The 22,505-nt window shown below is 43.9% G+C and overlaps 1 protein-coding gene across 2 annotated transcripts in view; it reads left to right on the forward strand.

The window, feature by feature from the left end:
• Window positions 1-22,505, forward strand: part of LNP1 (leukemia NUP98 fusion partner 1) — a 111,401-nt gene that overhangs the window by 58,320 nt on the left and 30,576 nt on the right. For both annotated transcript variants that reach the window (XM_077480204.1, XM_077480205.1), the window contains exon 3: window positions 8,326-8,370. In XM_077480204.1, coding sequence (XP_077336330.1) covers window positions 8,326-8,370 — 45 coding nt within the window. The remainder of the gene's footprint in view (window positions 1-8,325; window positions 8,371-22,505) is intronic.

Raw genomic sequence — 22,505 nt, forward strand, 5'->3', positions numbered from 1 at the left:
TGTTCGGTCGTTCAGCGAAAAGCCGAACACACTGGTAATTTGACTGTTTGTTCAGCCCCCCCGCACCGACCACAATGCATTGCAGCACTGAACGGTGCATTGCAAACACTGAAGCAGTGGAAGCTTCAGCCAATCAGGGCACAGAGCACTGTCAGAGTCATGATTGGACTTTGTCATCATGACTTTATCCAATCATGGCTCATTATTCTTTCAATGGCAGCCATTTTCAGTGTGATTTCGGCATGGGATGAGATAGAACAGGGCTCTGTTCAGTGCTATTAGTTAGTTAGTGTGCTAACTCTGAGGAAGGGGGTGCACCCCCAAAACGCTTTAGTGGTACCCCGTATTCTGTGCATGTCCATGCACTGTTTTTATGGTCTTTTGTCAGTTGCATTTTGTGAGTACCCACTTTTATATAAAAATTTCTTATTATTAAATTATCTTTGGTAATGCACTAGGTGTGCGCGCTTTCCATTTCTGTTTTTCTTGTAGTTAGTGTGCTATACTGTGCTATTTTGCCTGAATTGTCAGTGTACAATATTAGTTTAGTGTCAGTCTAGGGATAGTGTGAGTGTAGTGAGGAGGACCATCTTTCAGCTTTGCATAGTGTGCAGCTAGAGTAAGGACAGCTCAGATAGTTTCACTGTAGTGTAGTGAGACCGTGTCATTCATACATTAGTGTAGATTAGGGACAGCTCAGATAGTTTCAGTGTAGTGTAATGAAATCAAATTAGTGTATAGCTAGAGTAGGGACTGTTCAGATAGCGTCAGTGTAGGGATGGTTGAACACTGTCTATTCGATTATGTCACTGTCAGTTTAACTCCATTTACTTCTGTGTGCGTTACTGCCAGTTTAACGTCATTTACTTCTGTTTGCGTTACTGCCAGTTTAACGCCATATCGTTTTGTGTGCGTTACTGCCAGTTTAATACCATATTGATTTGTGTGCATTACTGCCAGTTTAAGGCCATATAGTGTTGTGTGCGTTACAGACAGTTTACACCATATAGTTTTGCATGCATTACTGCCAGTTTAATGCAATATAGTTCTGTGTGCGTTACTGCCAGTTTAATGCCATATAGTTTTGTGCATTACTGACAGTTTAATGCCATTTACTTCTGTATGCATTACTGCCAGTTTAACGCCATATAGTTTTGCATGCATTACTGCCTGTTTAACTCCATATAGTTCTGTGTGCGTTACTGGCAGTTTAACATTATATAGCTCTGTGTGCATTACTGCTAGTTTAACGCCATATAGTTTTGCGTGCGTTACTGCCAGTTTAACGCCATGTAGTTCTGTGTGCGTTACTGCCAGTTTAAAGCTATATAGTTTTGTGCATTACTGCCAGTTTAACGCCATTTACTTCTGTGTGTGTTACTGCCAGTTTAACGCCATATAGTTTGGCGTGTGTTACTGCCAGTTTAACGCCATATAGTTCTGTGTGTTACTGCACATTTGGCACATCATATTGCAGTATATTATAGTGTATCCGTGGAGTGTGTCTGTGTAGTGTGAGTACTCAAATTAAGTGCACCAAACACCTCTTTACATTGATTAAAGTCTATCTACAGCCAGTTTATGCCATATAGTTTTGCGTGCATTACTGACAGTTTAACGCAATATAGTTCTGTGTGCGTTACTGCCAGTTTAACGACATATTATTTTATGTGCGTTGCTGCCAGTTTAACGCCCTATAGTTTTGTGTGCATTACTGCCAGTTTAACACCATATTGTTTTGTGTGCATTACTGTTAGTTTAACGCCATATCATTTTGCGTGCGTTACTGCCAGTCTAAAATGATATAGCTCTGTGTGCGTTACTGCTAGTTTAACGCCATATAGTTTTGCATCCATTACTGCCAGTTTAACGCCATGTAGTTCTGTGTGCGTTACTGACAGTTTAACGCTATATAGTGTTGTGCGTTACTGCCAGTTTAACGCCATTTACTTCTCTGTGCGTTACTGCCAGTTTAACGCCATAAAGTTTGGCGAGTGTTACTGCCAGTTTAACGCCATATAGTTCTGTGTGTCACTGCACATTTGGCGCATCATATTGCAGTATATTATAGTGTATCCGTGGGGTGTGTCTGTGTAGTGTGAGTACTCAAATTAAAGTGCACCAAACACCTGTTTACATTGATTAAAGTCTATCTACATTTGCTTATAAGCACCGCCCCCTCCCTCCCTCACCATCTGCTGCGCATGCTTCGCAGACTCATCCCTTTTATCCCAAAGAATGACAAAGCAGTGGTAGTTGGAACAATCATTAATTCACGACTGGACTACGCAAACTCGCTTTACATAGGATTACCACAATATCAACTTGCGCGATTACAACTGATCCAAAACACGGCGGCAAGGCTGATAACAGGAAAAAAAAACTGGGAATCCATTTCTCCTTCACTGAGGAGCTTACATTGGCTAACCGTAAAAAATCGGATCACGTTCAAGACCCTTTGCCTCACCCACAAATGCGTGCATAGAGAAGCTCCGCAATACCTAATGGAGAAAATAAATCATTACACACCAAACCGCAGTCTTCGATCAGCCAACAAAAACCTCCTCCTCGTGCCCAAAGCCCGGTATAAATCCAAGGGTGATCGGAGATTCGCTGTCCAAGGGCCTCGGCTATGGAATTCTCTACCAATCAACATCTGCCTGGAAGAAAATCACCTGGCTTTTAGGAAAAAACTCAAGACCTTCCTCTTTTAGCAGATGATCAAAGCTCGCCACAGCGCCTAGAGGCGATTCAGTTCGCATTGTGCGCTATATAAGTATTTCATTCATTCATTCATTCAATAATGTTTGGGACAAAAACAAGGAGAGGCAGATGTTCCCTTGGCAATGTAAGGGGGCCAGCAACAAATGTGTCCACAGACAAAGGTGGACGTGGTGGTCAGTCTTCAAGCAGGACATCATTTCCTCTGTTTAGTGAGTTTGCCCGTGCTATCCTTCCACAGCATGCAGAGGAGGTGGTCAACTGGCTTACTAAACCTTCCTTATCCTCCTCACCCTCTGTCAGGCAAGCTGCAATGTATTGCCAAGTTTTCTCCAGTGGTAATGATGAAGATGGAGGAGATGGAGATGATGATGATGAGGTCACTGATGCGACTCGGGTGCCAGATAGAGCAGAGGAGGAAACTGAAGGTGAGGCAGCACAACCCCGAGGAGGTCGACAGCAAGCAAGAGTAGAGAGCAGCTACCCTATTCCATCACATTCTGCAGCTGTTATCTCCCGACCCACTCCCCAAAGCTCAGCTGTCTGGGCCTTTTTCAGCACATCTACAGCAGATCGCACTGTTGCTATCTGCAAATTGTGTCTTGGGCACATCAAACGAGGCAAAAACATCAACCATTTGGGTACCAAATGCTTAAGCCATTTAACGTCCAACCACTCAGCCTGTTGGCAAGAGCACCTAAAAGCCACACAAAAGGGGCACAAATCGGTCCCTCCTCCTCCTTACCCACTTCAGCAGCAGAAAAAAAATACAGTCCCTGCCACCCACATGCCCAGTGTCTGAATTCAAACTTGTCAAAGCTGTTGGCTCTCCAACTTCTGCCTTTCAGCCTGGTTGATTTTGCCCTGTTCCGTGAATTCGCACAATGTGCTATACCACAATGGCAGTTTCCCAGTCACTGCTACTTTTCACGTAAGGCCGTTCCATCTCTCTAACATTACGTGGAAGGGAATGTTCTGGCATCGTTGGACAAGGCAGTCAGATGTAAAATCCACCTTACTGTTGACATGTGGTCAAGCAAGCATGGGCAGAGACGATATATTTAGTTCACAGCACACTGGGTAAAGCTGCTTGCAACTTGAAAGAATGCAGGACAGGGCTCAGTGCTGCAGGTTGTTGTGCCCCCACATCTCCATACAGCTAGTGGTGATGATGCCACCTCCGCCACCTCCATAGAATTGTCCCATGAACATCAGGTACCCCCTAAGCATTCAAAGGGCTATTCCCAGAGTCAGGCTAAAAGGTGCCATGCAGTGATTTTTGATGTTGGTGTGTTTAGGGGACAGGAACCACACCGGAGCAGAGATTCTTGCATCTCTGCAGGGACAGGCCCAGGGGTGGTTCACACCATGCCAGCTGGAGCCAGGAATGGTGGTGTCCAATAATGGCTCAAATCTCCTCTCCGCCCTTTGACAGGGAAAGTTGACACATGTGCCATGCCTGGCACATTTCCTCAATTTGGTGGTGCAACATTTCCTAAGTACATACCCAGGGTTGCAAGATGTACTAAAGCAAGCCAGAATAGTCTGTAGCCATTTCAGGTGGTCATACACAGCCAGTGCTCGAATGGCTGAAATTCAGAGGGAATTCCACCTGCCCATAAACTGTCTGATTTATGACATGCCCTCCAGGTGGAACTCAACTTTGGGAAATCTGCAGTGGCTATATATGCAGCAGAGGGCCATCAACGTGTACCTAGGCCAGTACGACAGGCTCAGGCCACCTTGGCTTTTTTCCCCCACGTCAATGGCTGATCGTTAAGGATGCATGCACTGTATCGTCATCATTTAAGATGGCCACAAGGATGGTGAGCAGTGACAGTGCATGCATCAGTGACACAATCCCTGTTGTGTTCCTGCTGGAGCAGACAGCATTATGGACAGGGCACTGGAGGCAGAAGAGCAGCACAGCAGGAGGAAGAGGAGGACTTCCTTTCCTCTCAAGGCCCACTTTATTCAGACACCATAATTCCTATGTCACAGAGCACACAGGAGGAGAGAGGGGAGGAAGATGAGAAGGAGGATTCCGGCACTTTCATAGGCTTCGAAGAAGCGGAAGAAATGTGTAAATTTGTAAGCGATGGCTTTCCAACCCCAGGACGCTTGGGAGTAGTATGTGGCTGGGAGGAGGAAGTTCCAAATGCTATCATCCTAAGTGACCCTGAGGAGTCTGGTTCTCAAACCTCCTCAAATTTGAAGCGCCTGGGCAACCTCATGCTTCAAAGCCTTTGAAAGGACCCAAGAATATATGGCATAAAGGAGAAGGATGATTACTTGGTTGGCAACCCTCCTTGACCACCATTATAAGGGGAAGGTAACGGAACTCATCCCATTCCCACAGAGAGTGCAGAAGATAAAATCTCTTAAGGACATATTAAGAGGATTTTATTGAATCTGTTTCCTGACTCCAGTAGGTTACAGTGTCATGGAAAACTTAGTTTTGAGTTTTCTGTTGGTCAAGAGAGGAGCGTCTGCTTAAGTCAGGCATTTTGGAAATTTTTTAGTGCTCACCACCCAGGGCTGTCAGCTTCCACATCCCATCGGCAGCATCTGTATCACATGGTGGACAATTACTTCTGGGCCAAAACAGAGATGGAGAGCTTTCCAGCTGATGATCCACTGACTTACTGGGTCATGAGAATAGACCACTGGCTAGAACTTTCCCAGTATACTATTGAGTTGTTGGGCTGCCCTGCATCCAGCGTGCTTTCAGAATGGGCATTCGGCGCTTCGTTACTGATCATAGAACGCATCTGTCCACAGAATCTGTGGACCGTTTGACTTTTATAAAAATGAATTAGTTGTGGATTACCAGCTATGAATCCCCTAATGCCAATGTCACTGATTAAGACTTTTTGGCATGTGGAATCTCTGCAGGACTTCGGGGCTGCCTAGCTTTGAGGGTGTTCAATCATTTCATCTGGAAGAATGTTTTCATGGGCACAATTAACACCCACACTCATTTCAATAATTTTTTTTTTGTTTGACAGGTGCATATCATTGCAATTTTTGACAGCAAGGCCAATTCATCAATAGTACCGCTATAGGGTTACGGTGGGAAGGCGCTCCCGACACCCAAAGACCAATTTTTCTGCACCTATTTGACAGGTTCATGCATAACATTGCAATTTTCTGAAGCAAGGCCAATTCTTGCTTCCATCAAGAGTACCTCTATAGGGTTTGGGTGGGAAGGCACCCCAACACCCAAAGAGTAATTTTTCTGCACCTGTTTGACAGATGCATATCATTGCAATTTTTTACAGCAAGGCCAATTCTTGCTTTCATCAAGAGTACCTCTACAGGGTTACGGTGGGAAGGCGCCCCCGACACCCAAAGAGTAATTTTTCTGCACCTGTTTGATAGGTGCATATCATTGCAATTTTTAATGGCAAGACCAATTCTTGCTTTCATCAAGAGTACCTCTATAGGGTTACGGTGGGAAGGCGCTACCGACACCCAAAGACCAATGTTTACGCACACGTTACTTCTATCCAAAGTCAAAGTGACACCAGAATGTATCCAAAAAATGTCCAATCTTGTTCACAGTGCACTACATTGTGGCCTCATCGTATACACAGGCTCCCCAGCTGTTGCTGAGCAAAATAAAGACAGCTTGCAGGGAAAATTTCATATTTTTTGTTATTATTATTATTATAATACCGGATTTATATAGCGCCAACAGTTTACGCAGCATTTTACAATATAAATGCTTTATAAATTCAAATATTGCTGCAGCAGATTCTAGACATGGTACAGATCTGCCACTTTACAGGTAGACTAAGGGGACCCCCCAGACACTATATTGGAAGGAATTCTTCATTTTTATGCTTTCACTTTAAAAATAAAAATAAAACACTGCTCATTTAAAAATTGCGTTTTTCACAAACTTTTTTTTTTACTGATACTTGTCCCCCAGGGCAGGACCCGGACCCTTATAACCATTGTATGCCCAATTATTGCATATAAGCCTCCAAAATGGGCACTTTTGATTTTTGATGTTCGGGTCTCATTGATTTTAATGGGGCTTGTCATTTGGGTCCGAATTTTCACGATGTTCGAAAGTTCTGGTGCGAACCAAATAGGGCTCCGTTCAGCCCATCCCTAGTTTCCCGTAGAATAGGAATAGAGGGTAAATCTTCAACTGTAACTTGTGACTGTGACAATTCTCTAAGCCCTTGTACACACGCTCGGACATTCCGATGGAAAATGTCCGATAGGACCATGTTGTCGGATAATCCGACAGTGTGTGGGCTCCATCGGACTGTTTCCGTCAGAGTATCTGACGGACCAAGTTTTCCAGCTGGGCTATAAAATTTTCCCACAACATGATCCGATCGGACTTCGATCATGTGTAGAGAATTCCGATCGGACAAAGTGCCACGCATGCTCAGATCAAATTCCTAGACCAAAGCTATTGGCTACTAGCCTGAACGTAGTCCCATCCTAACGAAATAACGTCATCACGTTAAGTACGATTGGATTTTCTGACAACTGTGTGTATGCAACAGTTTCGGACAAAATCTGTCGGACAAAATCCGACGGATTTGGTTGTCAGAATGTCCGACCGTGTGTACAAGGGCTAAGAAGGGATTTCCCTCACTTTGAAAAGATATCCTCTTGCTTCCTGTTCAGTCTGCCGGATGAAAACGAAGGACACAAATCTGATAGTGTTTTTTTTCATCCTCCCCTACCCTATCCACAATTATAAGAAAAGTTTTGGCTTTGGATATACATTAGGTAGATCTCTTATCTTGAATCAGCTGGTGTTATTCAACATGGAGCTGTATTTCCATAAAGTTTTATTACTCCAGACACTATAGTATATTGGATGTCTAAGTGCATATGATGCTTAGGTTTAAAAATGGGCTCTTATGATTTTTTGTTTGAGGTCGGTATCATGAGTTTTAATAATTTTCAGTTATAAATATGGTTAGCGAACAATCTCATTCTTAAAACAAAATAAAACTCATGGTAATTTTTTGTTAAAGGACACCTCCGCTGCTAATTTATTTTTTGTACTAGTGGGCTACATGACCTGCCAATTGCCTGCTCACATTAATAAGCGACCACTACTTGGTGTGACTCCCCCTCCCTTCACAAAGTGTCACTCTCCTGTGGGTGAACTACCCAATTTTTATAATTTTTTTACAAAATAGACAATCTTTTGAGGTACATCTATTATTTAGCTTTGTAAAGTGCATGGTAAATGTACAGAACTACAGAACCGGGAAGTGGCGTCTTTAAGGTAGCACATATACATATACAATACAGCAACGTGAAGCTGAATTTCTAGGTGGAGTTGGTCTTCACAGCATATGTAAGAAATGGACCTTACTGATATGTTAGTTATTTTAAAAGAATATACTACACATGGATTTATTTAGTAGGGCAGATAGTATGGGGTGACATGAAAAAAGTTTAGCAACCATTAACCACATACAGATGACCGATTGCATGGGATAGATCCCAGCCCACTGCTGTTTTGCTATCTTCCACTGTTTTGCACAACCTACTCCTTTATTTGGTGTTCACTATGTTTTATTGCTTGGCTTATTATATTAAAATATGACTCTTGCGTTTTGACAGGGGGAGCACTCGATACCGCGGAGGAACTCTTCCTGCAGAGAGAAGGTAGGGGATGATGCTGTCCATCACTTCCGAATCCCCCATCTATCCCGTAAAGAAAAATCGTGCTTTCTTTTCAAAGACAAAAAAAATGACACTGTGACTTAAAATATACTGTGTTATAATGTACCACTTTACGTGCCAGGAACGCATTTGTTCTATTTTTTCTAACTATGATAAATTTTAGCCAAAGGTATAATTTAATTGAAAATGAATGTTGCCATAAAAACACTACTTTCATTTTGGTGACAGTAGTTATCAGGACAAGTACAGAGAATAAAGTGTCCCTAACAGGGACACAGAAAATAATACGAATCTGACAGACTCTATCCCAAAAAATATATATATAAAATGACTTTTAATACACTTTAATTGTGCCCCAATTGCTACTAAAGTACCCCTGCCTGAATCATTTTTGTAGATAAAAAAAACATACAAGTTTGGCAGCTGACATTTTATTTTTTTATGAAATTGTATCTTAAAAATTAATGGGTAAAAGGCAAGAAATTCGGCCTATATATGAACTAGCATATACCAGTATTTTGGACATTATGTAATAGAGCACAGGCAATGTTTAACAATTTTGTCAGCAGAAATGTAACATAATGGTTTGCTGTATATATGTCTTTGTAAATATACACAGATCCTACCTTTGCAGTGGATTTCTATCATATGGTCTTTGTATAGGGTTGTCATCCCCCATATTATCACATTGCTGATGCCATCTTTTTATTTGAAAAACTAAGTGAAATCAATACGTAAGTAAATCAGTGGATTGCTCATGCTATCCAAATGTGCAGTTTGCCATAAGACTTCACAGCTATCAGTCAAGTACACAGTCTGTTCTTTCTTTTTTAATCAATGACAAGCTGGCAGGCGCCACGGCTGTATGTACATCTGAGCAGTTACTTATGTACAGGGACTGATGAGTGCCCCAGATGCAAACTGTCTGGCATATCTGTCCCTGTACATAAGTAACCACTTGGATGTCCATATAGCCACAGTGTCTGTCAACCAGTCATTGATTTGCATGCTGCTGGTCACAGCTATATGCAACTGCTTTTGACTCCCAGGTGCAGAAATATGCTGAATTCTCTCGGCCCTTTGCATCCATATGAATAAGCCCTAAATCCTAGTACACACTAGTAGTTTTTTTTTTTTTCATTCAACCCGGGAGAGCTGAACAAAAAAAACGTACAGCTCAGGAGGAGCGGCAGTACTAACTATAAAGTATTAGTACAGTAATCTCCCCTGTTGTGCTATTGTGTTCTGACAGGGGGATGCCCCCCCCCCCCACCAGATCACTCCAGTCTGCGATCCCAACCATTGGTGAGAGCGATGATCGGGAGCTGATTAGCGCACCTTTTTCAGTCATGCCCCTTCGACAGAAGTTGGCCTGATTGCAGTACACACGGGCCGAATGTTGGTTAGTTTCTATTGAATTGGCCGATGCCACCTGACATTCGGCCTATATGTACAAGGCTTAAAGCAGAGTTCTGCTTAAAAAAAAAAATACAAATACTGCAGCTGCTGGCTTTCAATAGTCAGACACTTAACTGTCCCAGGGTCCAGCGATGCGGGGAAATGAAGCCCCGCTCGTCTCCCCCTCCTCTCTGTGGCACGCACTGCAAATGCCTGAGCCACGCATTACGCTGTGACTGGCCGGGCAATCATCTGGGGCCGGGAGAGGTGATCTTCCTTCTGGCGCCACGGTGCCCCGGGAGGAAGTGGGAGCTGGAACCCTCTAAAAAGAGAGTTTCCGCCCCCCCCCAAAAAAAAATTACATGCCAAATGTGGCATGTAACGGAAGTTCCATTTTTGGGTCACACTCCACTTTAAGTGTCAAAATGAGAGTGTCTAATTGAGTCATCCCACAGTTTGGTTTTATTCAGCATCACTATTATGCCGTGTACACACGACTGGACTTTCCGGCAGACTTGGTCCGAAGGAATTAATCCGTCGGACAATCCAATCGTGTGTGGGCTAGTCTGATCGTTTTTTGAAGAATAAATCTGACGGACCTAGAAATAGAACAAGTTTCAAATCTATCCGACGGACTTAATTCCGATGGACTAAAATCGAGAAAACCGTTTGCCTGCGTGCTGGTCCGACGGACCAAATACAACACAAGGGAAGCTATTGGCTACTGGCTATTGAACTTCTTTGTTTAGTCCCATTTAAGTTATCACGTTCAAAACTACCGGACTTTCAAACAGACTTAGTCCGTTCGTGTGCGCAAGTCCGTTCGTACGGAAAATCCGTCGGAACTCAGCCGAAAGTCCGTCGAGAAGACCATCGGACCTAGTCTGCCGGAAAGTCTGGTCGTGTGCACGGGGCATTAGAGTATTTATGACAGCCAAAAGCTTTGTCAAGCCCTCAAAAGAACAGTAACTCTTAGGAAGTGTACAGCAATCACCTTTTGTTGTTGAGACTGCACAAACGAATGAAAAGTCAAATATGATTTGTTGCTCCATCATTGTTAAATCAGATCTAAAGCCAATCAATGCCTTTGTCTCAACTAGGACAAAGTAGTGAAAATGAGGATAGCAACTGGGAATGGTTGGTTAGAGTATTACTTTATGTTATGACTGACAACACAACAAAAAAAAATGTTCTCAAGCTTTGTACATTTTATAAATCGTTGTTATTACTACCTTTTATATATCCGTATTAGTATTATATTTTTCAGTGTATGCTCACTGCGAATGTTTTAGTGCACATGACCCAATTTTATTTTTTGTATCCTGGTAGGCATGCTTGTGTTTTGATCTTGGGTACCCTGATGGTCTTTAGAGGCTATCAGTCTGTATTGCCTAAATCTGTTGTGATAAGATGTTGTACACCACAGAGGCCTTGTATAATAAACTGTGATTATGACATATGTGCAAAAACCGTAACCCCAGCCTTTCATTATTAATGCTAACAGATAACCTATTAAATGCTACCAATCTGCTGTAGTGAATTTTGTATACTAATATACTAATGCTTTATTAATACTGTGATGTATTCTAAGAGATGATGCAAATGTAAAAAGCCTTGTAAAGGAGTTATGAAATGCTGTATGCAGACTTGCCTCCTCTTTGTAAATACCATATTGCATTAAAGCCAAAGTGCAGTAAAAAAAAAAAAAACAACAACAAAAAAAAAAAACCCAGAAGAGTCAGTACATAAATTACAGCCATAAATTAAATTATGACATAAATTACAGCAAGTATGATGTGTCCTTTGTGCTGGTGTCTGTTCTTTTAGTTGAAATCCTGCTCTGTTTGTTTCCCACCTCCACCTTAGCTGTATTAATCTCCATGGCACCAGAAGATTATGGTGGCGAGGGGGGTCTTGGATAAAGGAAGATTTCAACTAAAAGAAGAGATATCACCACAAGGGACACATTATACTGAATGTAAATTATGTCCCATGGGCTGATTTTTCATTTTTCTATTTTGGCTGCATTTAGGCTTTAGCACTAGAAATACAAGATTTATGTTATAACATATACTGTATACTGTGCCACAAAATTCTCAGTAAAAACCCTTTAGAAATATTGTATAAGAATAGTATTCTACTATTTGTGTTGGTGTTGGTTTGTATTTGTGTGGTTAGAAAAGGATAGATCAGCTCATGTATGTGCCATACATGAAAGCACATTTAGTCCTACTAAATCGAACACTGCAAAAGTGTGGTTACTGTGTGCAATTAAAATCTGATTGGTTGCCAGGGTAGTTGCAATTGGAACACTTTGATCTGTTTATGTAATAATCCTATCAGTGTTTGGTTTTAACCGTCAGGGTATCCTGCAGGGGCGGATTGACAACTCATGGGGCCCCCGGGCAATAGGAGATTATGGGGCCCCCAGGCAATCAGAGATTATGGGGCCACACAGTAGACACAAACACACAAACACACAAACACACACACACACACACACACACACACACACACAGTATACAATCACACAGTATACACAGACATGTTTCTATTGGCTGAGAAGGTACTGGAGATGTGGGGCAGCTATAATGTCAGGATTTTTAGACCAAAAGTGTGTCGGTAAGGGACATTTCAGAGACAGATGTAAAAAAAAAACACTAATTTTTACATACTGTCCCTGGTTTTACTGAGGCTGGCAACCCTGATGGGGCCCCCTAGTGGCATGAGGCCCTCGGGCAGTGCCCGAGTGGCCCAATGGTCAGTCCACCCTGGTATCCTGTGCACTTAGCACTCACCCCCATCTAAATCAGTGCAGGAGTTGCTGAGGTGTGTTGTCAGATAGCTAGTCCTGCCCACCCACCTAGCTACATGAAAACACTGATCGTCACAAACAGATTTCTGAGTGACAGCTCATGAGGAGAGATGGTGTGACAGACAGTAAACACACCGCCCCACCCTGCCTCCTTCTAAATTGCCAGACAGAAGGTTGCTCTGCTGTAGTGTACTGTTTCTTCATGTCTCCACTTAGTTTACACCGAGTCTGGAGCTGCAGCCTGCTACAGGCATACCCCACTTTTAAGTATGCAATGGGGTTTATTTACTAAAGCTGGAAAGTGCAAAATCAGGCTCACTTCTGCATAGAAACCAGTAAGCTTCTAACCCCAGCTTGTTCAATTAAGCTTTGGTAATAAAACCTGGAAGCTCATTGGTTTCTATGCAGAAGTAAGGCTGATTTTGCACTTTCCAGCTTTAGTAAATAAACCCCATTGTGTACTTAAAAGTGGGGTATGCCTGTATTCAGGGCAATAAAAACTGTCAACTTGTGTTGTAAATGATTTCAGCTGAAGAAAAGGGCTTTCATTCACAAAAACACAAGCTGACAACAGCACAAGCCAGGCACTGCACTGGGCTGTCTCGGACTAATGTAGTACATTGCTTGTGCTGTTGTCAGCTTGTTTTTGTGAATAAAAGCCCTATTTCTCCAGCTGCAATCATTCACAACATAAACTGACAGTTTCCACTCTCTGTGGCCTTAATGGCAGGCTGCAAGTGTGGACTTCTGTGTATACTAAATTGCAGTCTGCAAGTCTGTGTATACTAAACAGGAGAGATGAGGAGACATTGCACTGCAGAATTATGGGGGGCCACAGCTAGCAATAATATAAAAGGAAGATTTATTTTAATTATCTTTCAATGCTCAAATTTTTCTTCTGGTAATAGTTCTTCTTTAAAGATTAAAGTGTTACTAAACCCAGTAATATGAAATAGTTCATCTGCCTCCCCCCCCCCCCCCCCCCCAACAGTGACCACAGCTTATAAAACGTATTTTTAAATTAAAATATTGCCACTATATACCTTTTTGGCTTATCTGCATACCACGGTTACATGATAAACTGCAGAGTTTCTTCAGTGCTGAGAGTTCAGGTGGGAGGAGATTTCCACTGCAGCCTGTATACACGCCCACATGTGTGATGTAAATATCATGTGACCTGGCTATCTCTGAGAACAAGTAAATATTCTCTCCAGTAGGGATGAGTTCTGGCGTGTTCGCACAGCCCACGTGCAGAGCCCGCCAGGAAGTCAGCACTGCGCTTATCACAGGCAGTGAGACATTTCCCGATCTCTGCAGCCATGCATCAGGAAATGTCTCACTGCCTGTGATTAGCTCAGCGCAGTGCCGACTTCCTGGTGGGCTCTGCACGTGGGCTGTGAGGGCACACCGTAGCTCATCCTTACTCTCCAGCATAAAAGACACAACTGAGCATGTGCAGGTTGGCTACCCTGCTTGTGTTAGCTGGCCTTTGCCAGATAGACAGTTCAGGAGGGGGAGGCTCTGTGCATACAGGATAAAACAGCCTTTTTACACAATGCAGAGGATTAACTCTTTAAGTTCCACACTGAGTATAACAAGCATGCTATGCTGCATATACAGACGGATTTTACTGTTGTGGGTTTAGCAACACTTTAGGTTTAGGTTTATGCTTATATTTTATCTTCCCTGGTTCCTCCTTTCCTCCCTCATCTACATACCTACATATTAATGAAGTTGTTAACTAAAGCCTTTATGTTTTCATTACATACCTAATGTCAGATCCGAGAACACCATTAGTCTCTGTGCTTCTCTATGCAATGCAGGTAGATCAAGTCTGTCCGGAGGAGCCAGCAGGGAACTGTACATAAAACAGGAGGTGCAGTTGTCACCAAGGCACGGACAGCAATAAAACATTGTCAGATCTTTAACCCTACCTTACCTATTTATTTTTGAATGTATCCACATTAGAGAGATTACACATCATTTCTGGTCATAGCTGGAAGTGAATGAAATTGCTTCAGTAGGGAAACAGATGGCAACAAAAACACAACAGAGTCACTAACCCTTAAATAATTTATCCAAAAGTAAATAGTTTTGTCTGGATTTGAGCTTTAAAAAAAAAGTGTATATATATGTATATATACATACAGTGGTGTGAAAAAGTGTTTGCCCCCTTCCTCATTTCCTGTTCCTTTGCATGTTTGTCACACTTAAGTGTTTCAGAACATCAAACCAATTTAAACAATAGTCAAGGACAACACAAGTAAACACAAAATGCAATTTGTAAATGAAGGTGTTTATTATTAAAGGTGAAAAAAAATCCAAACCATCATGGCCCTGTGTGAAAAAGTGATTGCCCCCTAAACCTAATAACTGGTTGGGCCTCCCTTAGCAGCAACAACTGCAACCAAGCGTTTGCGATAACGTGCAATGAGGCTTTTACAGCGTCCTGGAGGAATTTTGGCCCACTCATCTTTGCAGAATTGTCCTAATTCAGTTACATTAGAGGGTTTTCGAGCATGTACGGCATTTTTGAAGGTCATACCACAACATCTCAATAGGATTCAGGTCAGGACTTTGGCTAGGCCACTCCAAAGTCTTCATTTTGTTTTTCTTCAGCCATTCGGTGGTGGACTTGCTGGTGTGTTTAGGATCATTGTCCTGCTGCAGAACCCAAGTTCGTTTCAGCTTGAGTACACGAACAGATGGTCGGACATTCTCCTTCAGGATCTCTTGGTAGACAGCAGAATTCATAGTTCCTTTTATCACGGCAAGTCTTCCAGGTCCTGAAGCAGCAAAACAGCCCCAGACCATCACACTACCACCACCATATTTTACTGTTGGTATAATGTTCTTTTTATGAAATGCAGTGTTCCTTCTATGCCAGATATACTTGGACACACACCTTCCAAAGAGTTCCACTTTTGTCTCATCGGTCCACAGAATGTTGTCCCAAAAGTCTTGGGGATCATCAAGATGTGTTGTGGAGAAATTGAGACGAGCTTTGATGTTCTTTTTGCTCAGCAGTGGTTTTCTCCTTGGAACTCTGCCATGCAGGCCATTTTTGCCCAGTCTTTTCCTGATGGTGGAGGCATGAACGCTGACCTTAACTGAGGCAAGTGAGGCCTGCAGTTCCTTGGACGTTGTTGTGGGGTCTTTTGTGACCTCTTGGATGAGTCGTCGCTGAGCTCTTGGGGTAATTTTGGGCGGCCGGCCACTCCTGGGAAGGTTCACCACTGTTCCATGTCTTCGCCATTTGTGGATAATGGCTCTCACTGTGGTTCGCTGGATTCCCAAAGCTTTGGAAATGGCTTTATAACCCTTTCCAGACTGATAGATCTCAATTACTTTCTTTCTCAATTTTTCCTGAATTTCTTTGGGTCTCGGCATGATGTGTAGCTTTTAAGGATCTTCTGGTGGACCTTACTGTGTCAAGCAGCTCCTATTTAAGTGATGCCTTGATTGTGAACAGGTGTGGCAATAATCAGGCCTGGGTGTGGCTAGAGAAATTGAACTCAGGTGTGGACAACCACAGTTATAGTATGTTTTAACAAGGGGGGCAATCACTTTTTCACACAGGGCCATGATGGTTTGGATTTTTTTTCACCTTTAATAATAAACACCTTCATTTACAAATTGCATTTTGTGTTTACTTGTGTTGTCCTTGACTATTGTTTAAATTGGTTTGATGTTCCGAAACACTTAAGTGTGACAAACATGCAAAGGAACAGGAAATGAGGAAGGGGGCAAACACTTTTTCACACCACTGTATATATATATATATATATATATATATATATATATATATATATATATATATATATATATTATGAGTACATACAAGTGAGAGCTTCTGTATCTTCTGTACGTTTTATTAACCTTTCTTAGATGTACCCGGACTTTATTCTGTGAGGTCACAGCACATGACTGGATCACTAGAAACAAACTGGAAACATGCCGCCAACCCATCCAAAACCTTAGTAAAATATGCATTGCATTATACATAAAAAAATGCATTGTGGGAAATCTAATTTCAAACAAATGCACTGTAGCTAAACTGTATACCAGATGTGTAAAAAACACACATAAACACACAGCAGGTAAAGCTGAACTCCAAGAAGATATAAAGGGAAAAAAATAATGGAGCTCTGCATAAATGAATGCATAAATAATTTATTTTTTAAATGCAGTGTAAGGTTACTGTATAATTTGTATAGCAGAGCCCAGAGAAGGGGTTAGTAGAAGCTGCACAAGGAGCCGATCACATGTGCTGTAGTAAAAGGAGCATGCTGATAGAAGGAGAGAGCTCATCAGTGTGCTGTTTATCCTTTTATTGTCTAGTTAGAGAATGGGGGTGGGCAGGAGACCTGTAAGAGAAAGTGAAACTGCATCAGAATTAATTCTAGCTCCCAACCGTCCCTCATTCAAAGGACTGTCTTTCTCAGGCTAGGTTTGCGCTTGTGGTTGGAAGAAAGTAAAAACACAAAGTTGAGCCCTCCATCCCCTTAGGCTGCAAAAACAATGGATGGGGTTGTGCGCATGCTGCGTCCTCAATGCTTTGCATTGTGTTGCAACGAAAATTATTCCACCTGTTACATTCAGCAGACAGTACTTCCTGCCGAATGTAGCCCATTCAATTGAGAGGTGCCACACTACAACTGCCTTGTAACAGCTGCAAAAAGGAAGTTCTGGACAGCCGCACTACAGAATATAGCCTTTATTTGTAAAAATTCCAACAGATACAAGCCACAGCAAAAAATGGGACAAACGAACTGACGCGTTTCACACTTAACAGTGATTAGTCATAGCTGTAACAGCGTGCAGTGTCCAAGGTTGTAGGGTTTGGTTTTAAGGGTTACAAAACAGGCAGTTAGATGGGGACATAACACAGTGACGCATGTATAAACTAACCCTTATAGAACCTAATCCCTCTTTCTTGATCATACATCACGGGACACAGGAGCTCATTACATAGTGGGTTATATAGGCACCCCTGGTGATTGGACACTGGTTAACCCCAATTAAGGAGAATTCCTCCCCTATATAACCCCTCCCATATGGGAGGCACCTATGTTTTTTCGCCAGTGTCTATGGTGGTTGGTCACGTAAAACTTGTGCTATGAAGAAAGCTCTGTGCAGGTCCCTGCGGGGGCCTTAAGGGCTACAACAAACCGGATCCATATCTCGGGCCGATATTTGACTCCCAAGATGGTATGGTACCCGGTCCTTATATTATGGATTTCTTCATTTGAGTAGTAGTATGTCTTACCTGGTTTCCACCACTAGAGGGAGTAAGAGCAGCCTGATGCATACGTACATGCCTTTCAGTACACACGCTCAGTGAAGCCTGGTTCTCCAGAGGTCTCACGTCTCCACTGCAGTCCCTGCCACAATAAGGTAATACAGGGGTCCCATGTAGCCTGGGGGTCCCACGCAGATCTGATGGAGATTCCTTCCCCCCCGCTGGATTCCGGCGGTCCTCGTACATGCGCGCGCGCACGCGCGCCGAGTGCGCTCCCGGGCTAATGGAGGAGGGGGCGTGTGGTTGTGAGCCGTGCACGTTGGTGTGCACGGCGCTGTACTGCGCAGGCGCCAGGCGGCAGTTTTTAAAAGCCCAGAGCGTTAGGGGGCTGTAAGTGTGAGACACAGGAGCTGTGGGCAGTAAGCATCCCAGGGGATTGGATCCAGGCAAACCTAAGACACCTACTCAGCATCAGGTTGTGCAGTATTAAGAATATATATTTATTGTGAGACTTTAAGCACAACAGTGATTGCACTTTATACTAGTACCTCTGCTTTGTAGCTTAGGACTATGTCTCCTCGTAAGAGGGTCTCAGGGGGAGGTAACAAGGGCACTGGTAAATCACCGCCTAGGTCCAGGGGTTCTAAAAATGCCTGTAAGTTACCATCCCCCCCTGCAAGACTGGAGCTAGCCTCACAGGATGAGTCAGTGCCCCTGTCAGGTTTTGCAGCCTCTCCTAATGTCTCAGCCCCGGTATACGTCACTGAGGACTCCCTTAGGGCTACATTGGAGGGTTTTGAAGGGAGAATCATTAATTTTATTTCTGCTTCCCTGAAAGATAGCAGGAAAAGGGGTAGATCCCCTCCCTCTGCTGAGATTCCACTTTCAGATGATTCTTCTGACAATGAGGAGAGATCCCTATCTTGGGACAGGGATCTTGAGCAGTCGGAGGAATCAGAGGAAGAGGAAAGAGTCCCCTCCTCCCAGGCGCTCAGAAAACAGGCGCAGTATTATACTGAATTGGTGCGTACCACATTCAGAATGCCTGCTGCTGAAGTCGCTACGTCCTCTGTTTCTTCCCTAGGAGTCAGGAAAGTACCACAGACTGTTTTTTCCTTTCCAATTCATCCCTTAATGGATAAATGGATGTATGAGGATTTGGGACATCCCGATAAACTGTTTGCTCCTCCTAAAAGGTTTTCTATGCATTATCCTCTGGAGGAAAGTTTCACCAAGAAATGGGGGGTCCCATCTGTCGATGCGGCTGTTTCTTGTGTGAAAAAAAACCTGACCTGTCCGTTGGATAATGCTCAGGTATTTAAAGATCCAACTGATAAGAGGTTGGAAACATTATTAAAAGCCTCTTTTTCCATGACTGGCGCTGTAGTGCAACCTACAGTCGCAGCCGTGGGGTTGTGTCAGTTCCTCAAGGAACAGGTTAAGCAGATGCTTGGCCTCCTTCCCAATGAGGAAGTGGAGAATTATGCAGAAATAGCTCAAATTCTGTGTTTCATGATTGATGGATTATTTTGGATTCTGTCCAACAAGCATCTTGTTTGTCTCTCCTGTTGGTACACATGCAAAGGGCCCTATGGCTAAAGAATTGGGCAGCTGAGCTATCATACAAGAAGCATTTGATTGGGTTCCTGTTTAAAGGGGAACGTCTGTTTGGAGAAGAATTAGACAAATTCGTCCAAAAAATTTCAGGGGGTAAATCTACTCTCCTTCCAGTCAAAAAGAGCAAAAGTCCATCATTTAGGCGTTCTATCTCTCCCGGAGCATCAAGCTCTAAGCAGTGGCGATGGCCTTCTCAACCTTCCTATACAGGAAAGGCTCAGAGCTGGGCCCAGGGGCAGAAAAAGACTTGGGGGCGGAAGCCTGCCAAGCAGAGCCCAAAAGCTTCCTTGTGAAGGGGCGCCCCCGCTCGGCCGAGTGGGGGGAAGGCTTCGGCAGTTTGCAGAAGCCTGGCGGGAAGAGATCCGGGACAAGTGGGTGATCTCTTCGGTATCTCTGGGCTACAAGCTAGAGTTTCAGGAGATTCCACCTTCTCGCTTTCTAAGGTCAAGGATCCCCAGGGATCCAGTAAAGCAAAAACCTCTATTTCTGGCCTTAGATCACTTACTATCCCAAGGAGTGATAGTAGAAGTGGACCCAAAAGAACAGGGTTCAGGGTTTTACTTGAATCTCTTCACCGTCTTGAAGCCAATTGGAAGTGTCAGACCTATCCTGGATCTGAAGGATCTGAACCGTTTTTTACGCATCCGGTCCTTCCGAATGCAGTCAATTCGCACTGTGGTCTCCTCCCTGCAAGGGGAGAGTTTATGGCATCAATAGACATCAAAGATGCATATCTCCATGTGCCAATTTTTCCCGCACACCAAAACTATCTAAGGTTCGCGGTAGAGCGGCGCCATTTTCAATTTGTGGCCTAGCCGTTCGGGCTTGCTACGGCCCCTCGAGTCTTCACAAAGATTCTAGACCCTCTCTTGGCAAACCTAATAGCCGTCATGGCTTATCTAGACGACTTGCTTCTCATGGAGAAAACAGTAGCGTTCCTGAACCACAGTGTTTCCAGAACACTGGAACACCTGGAACGCCTAGGTTGGATTATAAACCTAGAAACCCTACAGCCTGCTACCAGGTTGGAATACCTGGGTATGTTTATTGACACCGCTCAGGGCAAGGTTTTTATTCCAAGGCCAAAAGCCTTGGCCATCGGGGATCTGGTGCGCCTAATTCTGGGCAGAAGATCTTCCCTGATTCGGTTGTGCATGAGACTGTTAGGGAAAATGGTCGCCTCCTTCGATGCCATTCCATTTGCCCAGTTCCACTCAAGGACTCTGCAAAGATGCATCCTTGCGGCTTGGAACAGGAAGCCCCAATCCTTGGATCTTCCTATGCGTCTATCCCCAGGGACACGCAAGAGTCTCGTCTGGTGGTTACAAACTGAGAATTTGCTGAAAGGCAAAACCTTTCTTCCTCTTCCATGGAAGGTTATTACGACAGATGCCAGCCTGACAGGCTGGGGAACAGTGTTAGAGGAGACGTGCTCGCAGGGTAATTGGTCTGCGATCGAGAAGCTATTGCCCATAAATGTCTTGGAGATCCGGGCAGTTTATATGGCTCTCATAAAGTGGTCTTCCAGACTACAGGGTCTCCCTGTTTGGGTTCAGTCCAACAATGCCACAGCAATGGCCTATATCAATCATCAGGGCGGTACCAGGAGTCTGGTTGCGCAAAAAGAGGTTAATCGCATACTTGTCTGGGCAGAAAAGCATGTTCCATGCCTTTCTGCAGTCTTCATTCCAGGAGTGGAAAATTGGCAGGTGGATTTTCTGAGCCACCAGCAGTTGTGCCCAGGAGAATGGGCTCTGCACCCCGACGTGTTTTTGGACATATGTTGCAGGTGGGGTACTCCAGACGTAGATCTGTTTGCGTCCAGGTTCAACAGAAAACTGGACAAATTTGTGTCAAGAACAAGAGATACACTTGCTCAGGGGTCAGATGCTCTGACAGTTCCCTGGGATCAGTACAATCTGATTTATGCCTTCCCCCCGTGCCCGCTTCTGTCGCGGTTCCTGGGAAGAGTCAGGAGGGAGACAAAATCAGTTCTTTTGGTAGCCCCGGCTTGGCCCAGGCGACCGTGGTACGCAGAGATCATGAAGTTGGCAGTAGGCAGGCCGTGAATCATCCCTCTCTGGCCAGATCTGCTCTCACAGGGTCCAATTTACCATCCTGCTTTACACTGTCTGAATTAGACGGTTTGGCTGCTGAGACTCACATTCTGAGAGACCGTGGGCTTTCGGGGCCAGTCCTTTCTACTCTGGTTAATGCCAGAAAGCCGGCCTCCAGGCTTATTTACTACAAAATCTGGAGGGCATATGTTTCCTGGTGTGAACTCAGGGAATGGCATTCTAGAAAGTATGTCATTAGCAGGATCTTGGCCTTTCTCCAGTCAGGCCTAGAAATGAATTTGGCCTTAAGCACTACCAAGGTGCAGATTTTGGCCCTGTCAGTGTTTTTTCAGAAGCCGCTTGCATCGCATTCCCTGGTGCGGGCTTTCATCCAGGGGGCTATGCGGATAAGGCCGCCAGTCAAACCTCCGGTATGCCCATGGGATCTGAATTTGGTTCTCTCGGCTTTGCAGGGGCAACCTTTTGAACCTTTGCATCTGGCTTCATTAGTTCTTTTGACCAAAAAATTGGTTTTCTTGGTAGCCATTTCCACGGCTAGAAGAGTGTCAGAACTAGCAGCTCTCTCCAGCAAAGAGCCGTATCTAATTGTTCATAAGGACCGGGTGGTCATGCGCCCCAACAGGTCCTTTCTACCTAAGGTGGTTTCGGGATTCCATTTGAATCAAGATGTAATCCTACCATCCTTTTTTCCGGACCCACAGTCCGCAGAAGAAGAATCTTTGCACACTTTGGATGTGGTTAGGGCAATCAGTATCTATCTTCAAGCAACGGCTCAGATAAGGAAAACTGATTGCTTATTTATTTTGCCGGAAGGCCCTAGGAAGAGCCAGGCGGCATCAAAATCCACTCTCTCAAGGTGGATTAGACAGATTATTTCTCAGGCCTATAGTGTTAAAGGGAAAATCCCTCCTTTTCAAGTGAAAGCGCACTCTACTAGGGCTGTAAGTGCTTCTTGGGCAGTGCATCA

Source organism: Lithobates pipiens, unplaced genomic scaffold, assembly GCF_037356315.1.
Source record: "Lithobates pipiens isolate NorthernLeopardFrog02 unplaced genomic scaffold, aLitPip1_a1.2 Scaffold_16, whole genome shotgun sequence".
Classification (NCBI taxonomy): domain Eukaryota; kingdom Metazoa; phylum Chordata; class Amphibia; order Anura; family Ranidae; genus Lithobates; species Lithobates pipiens.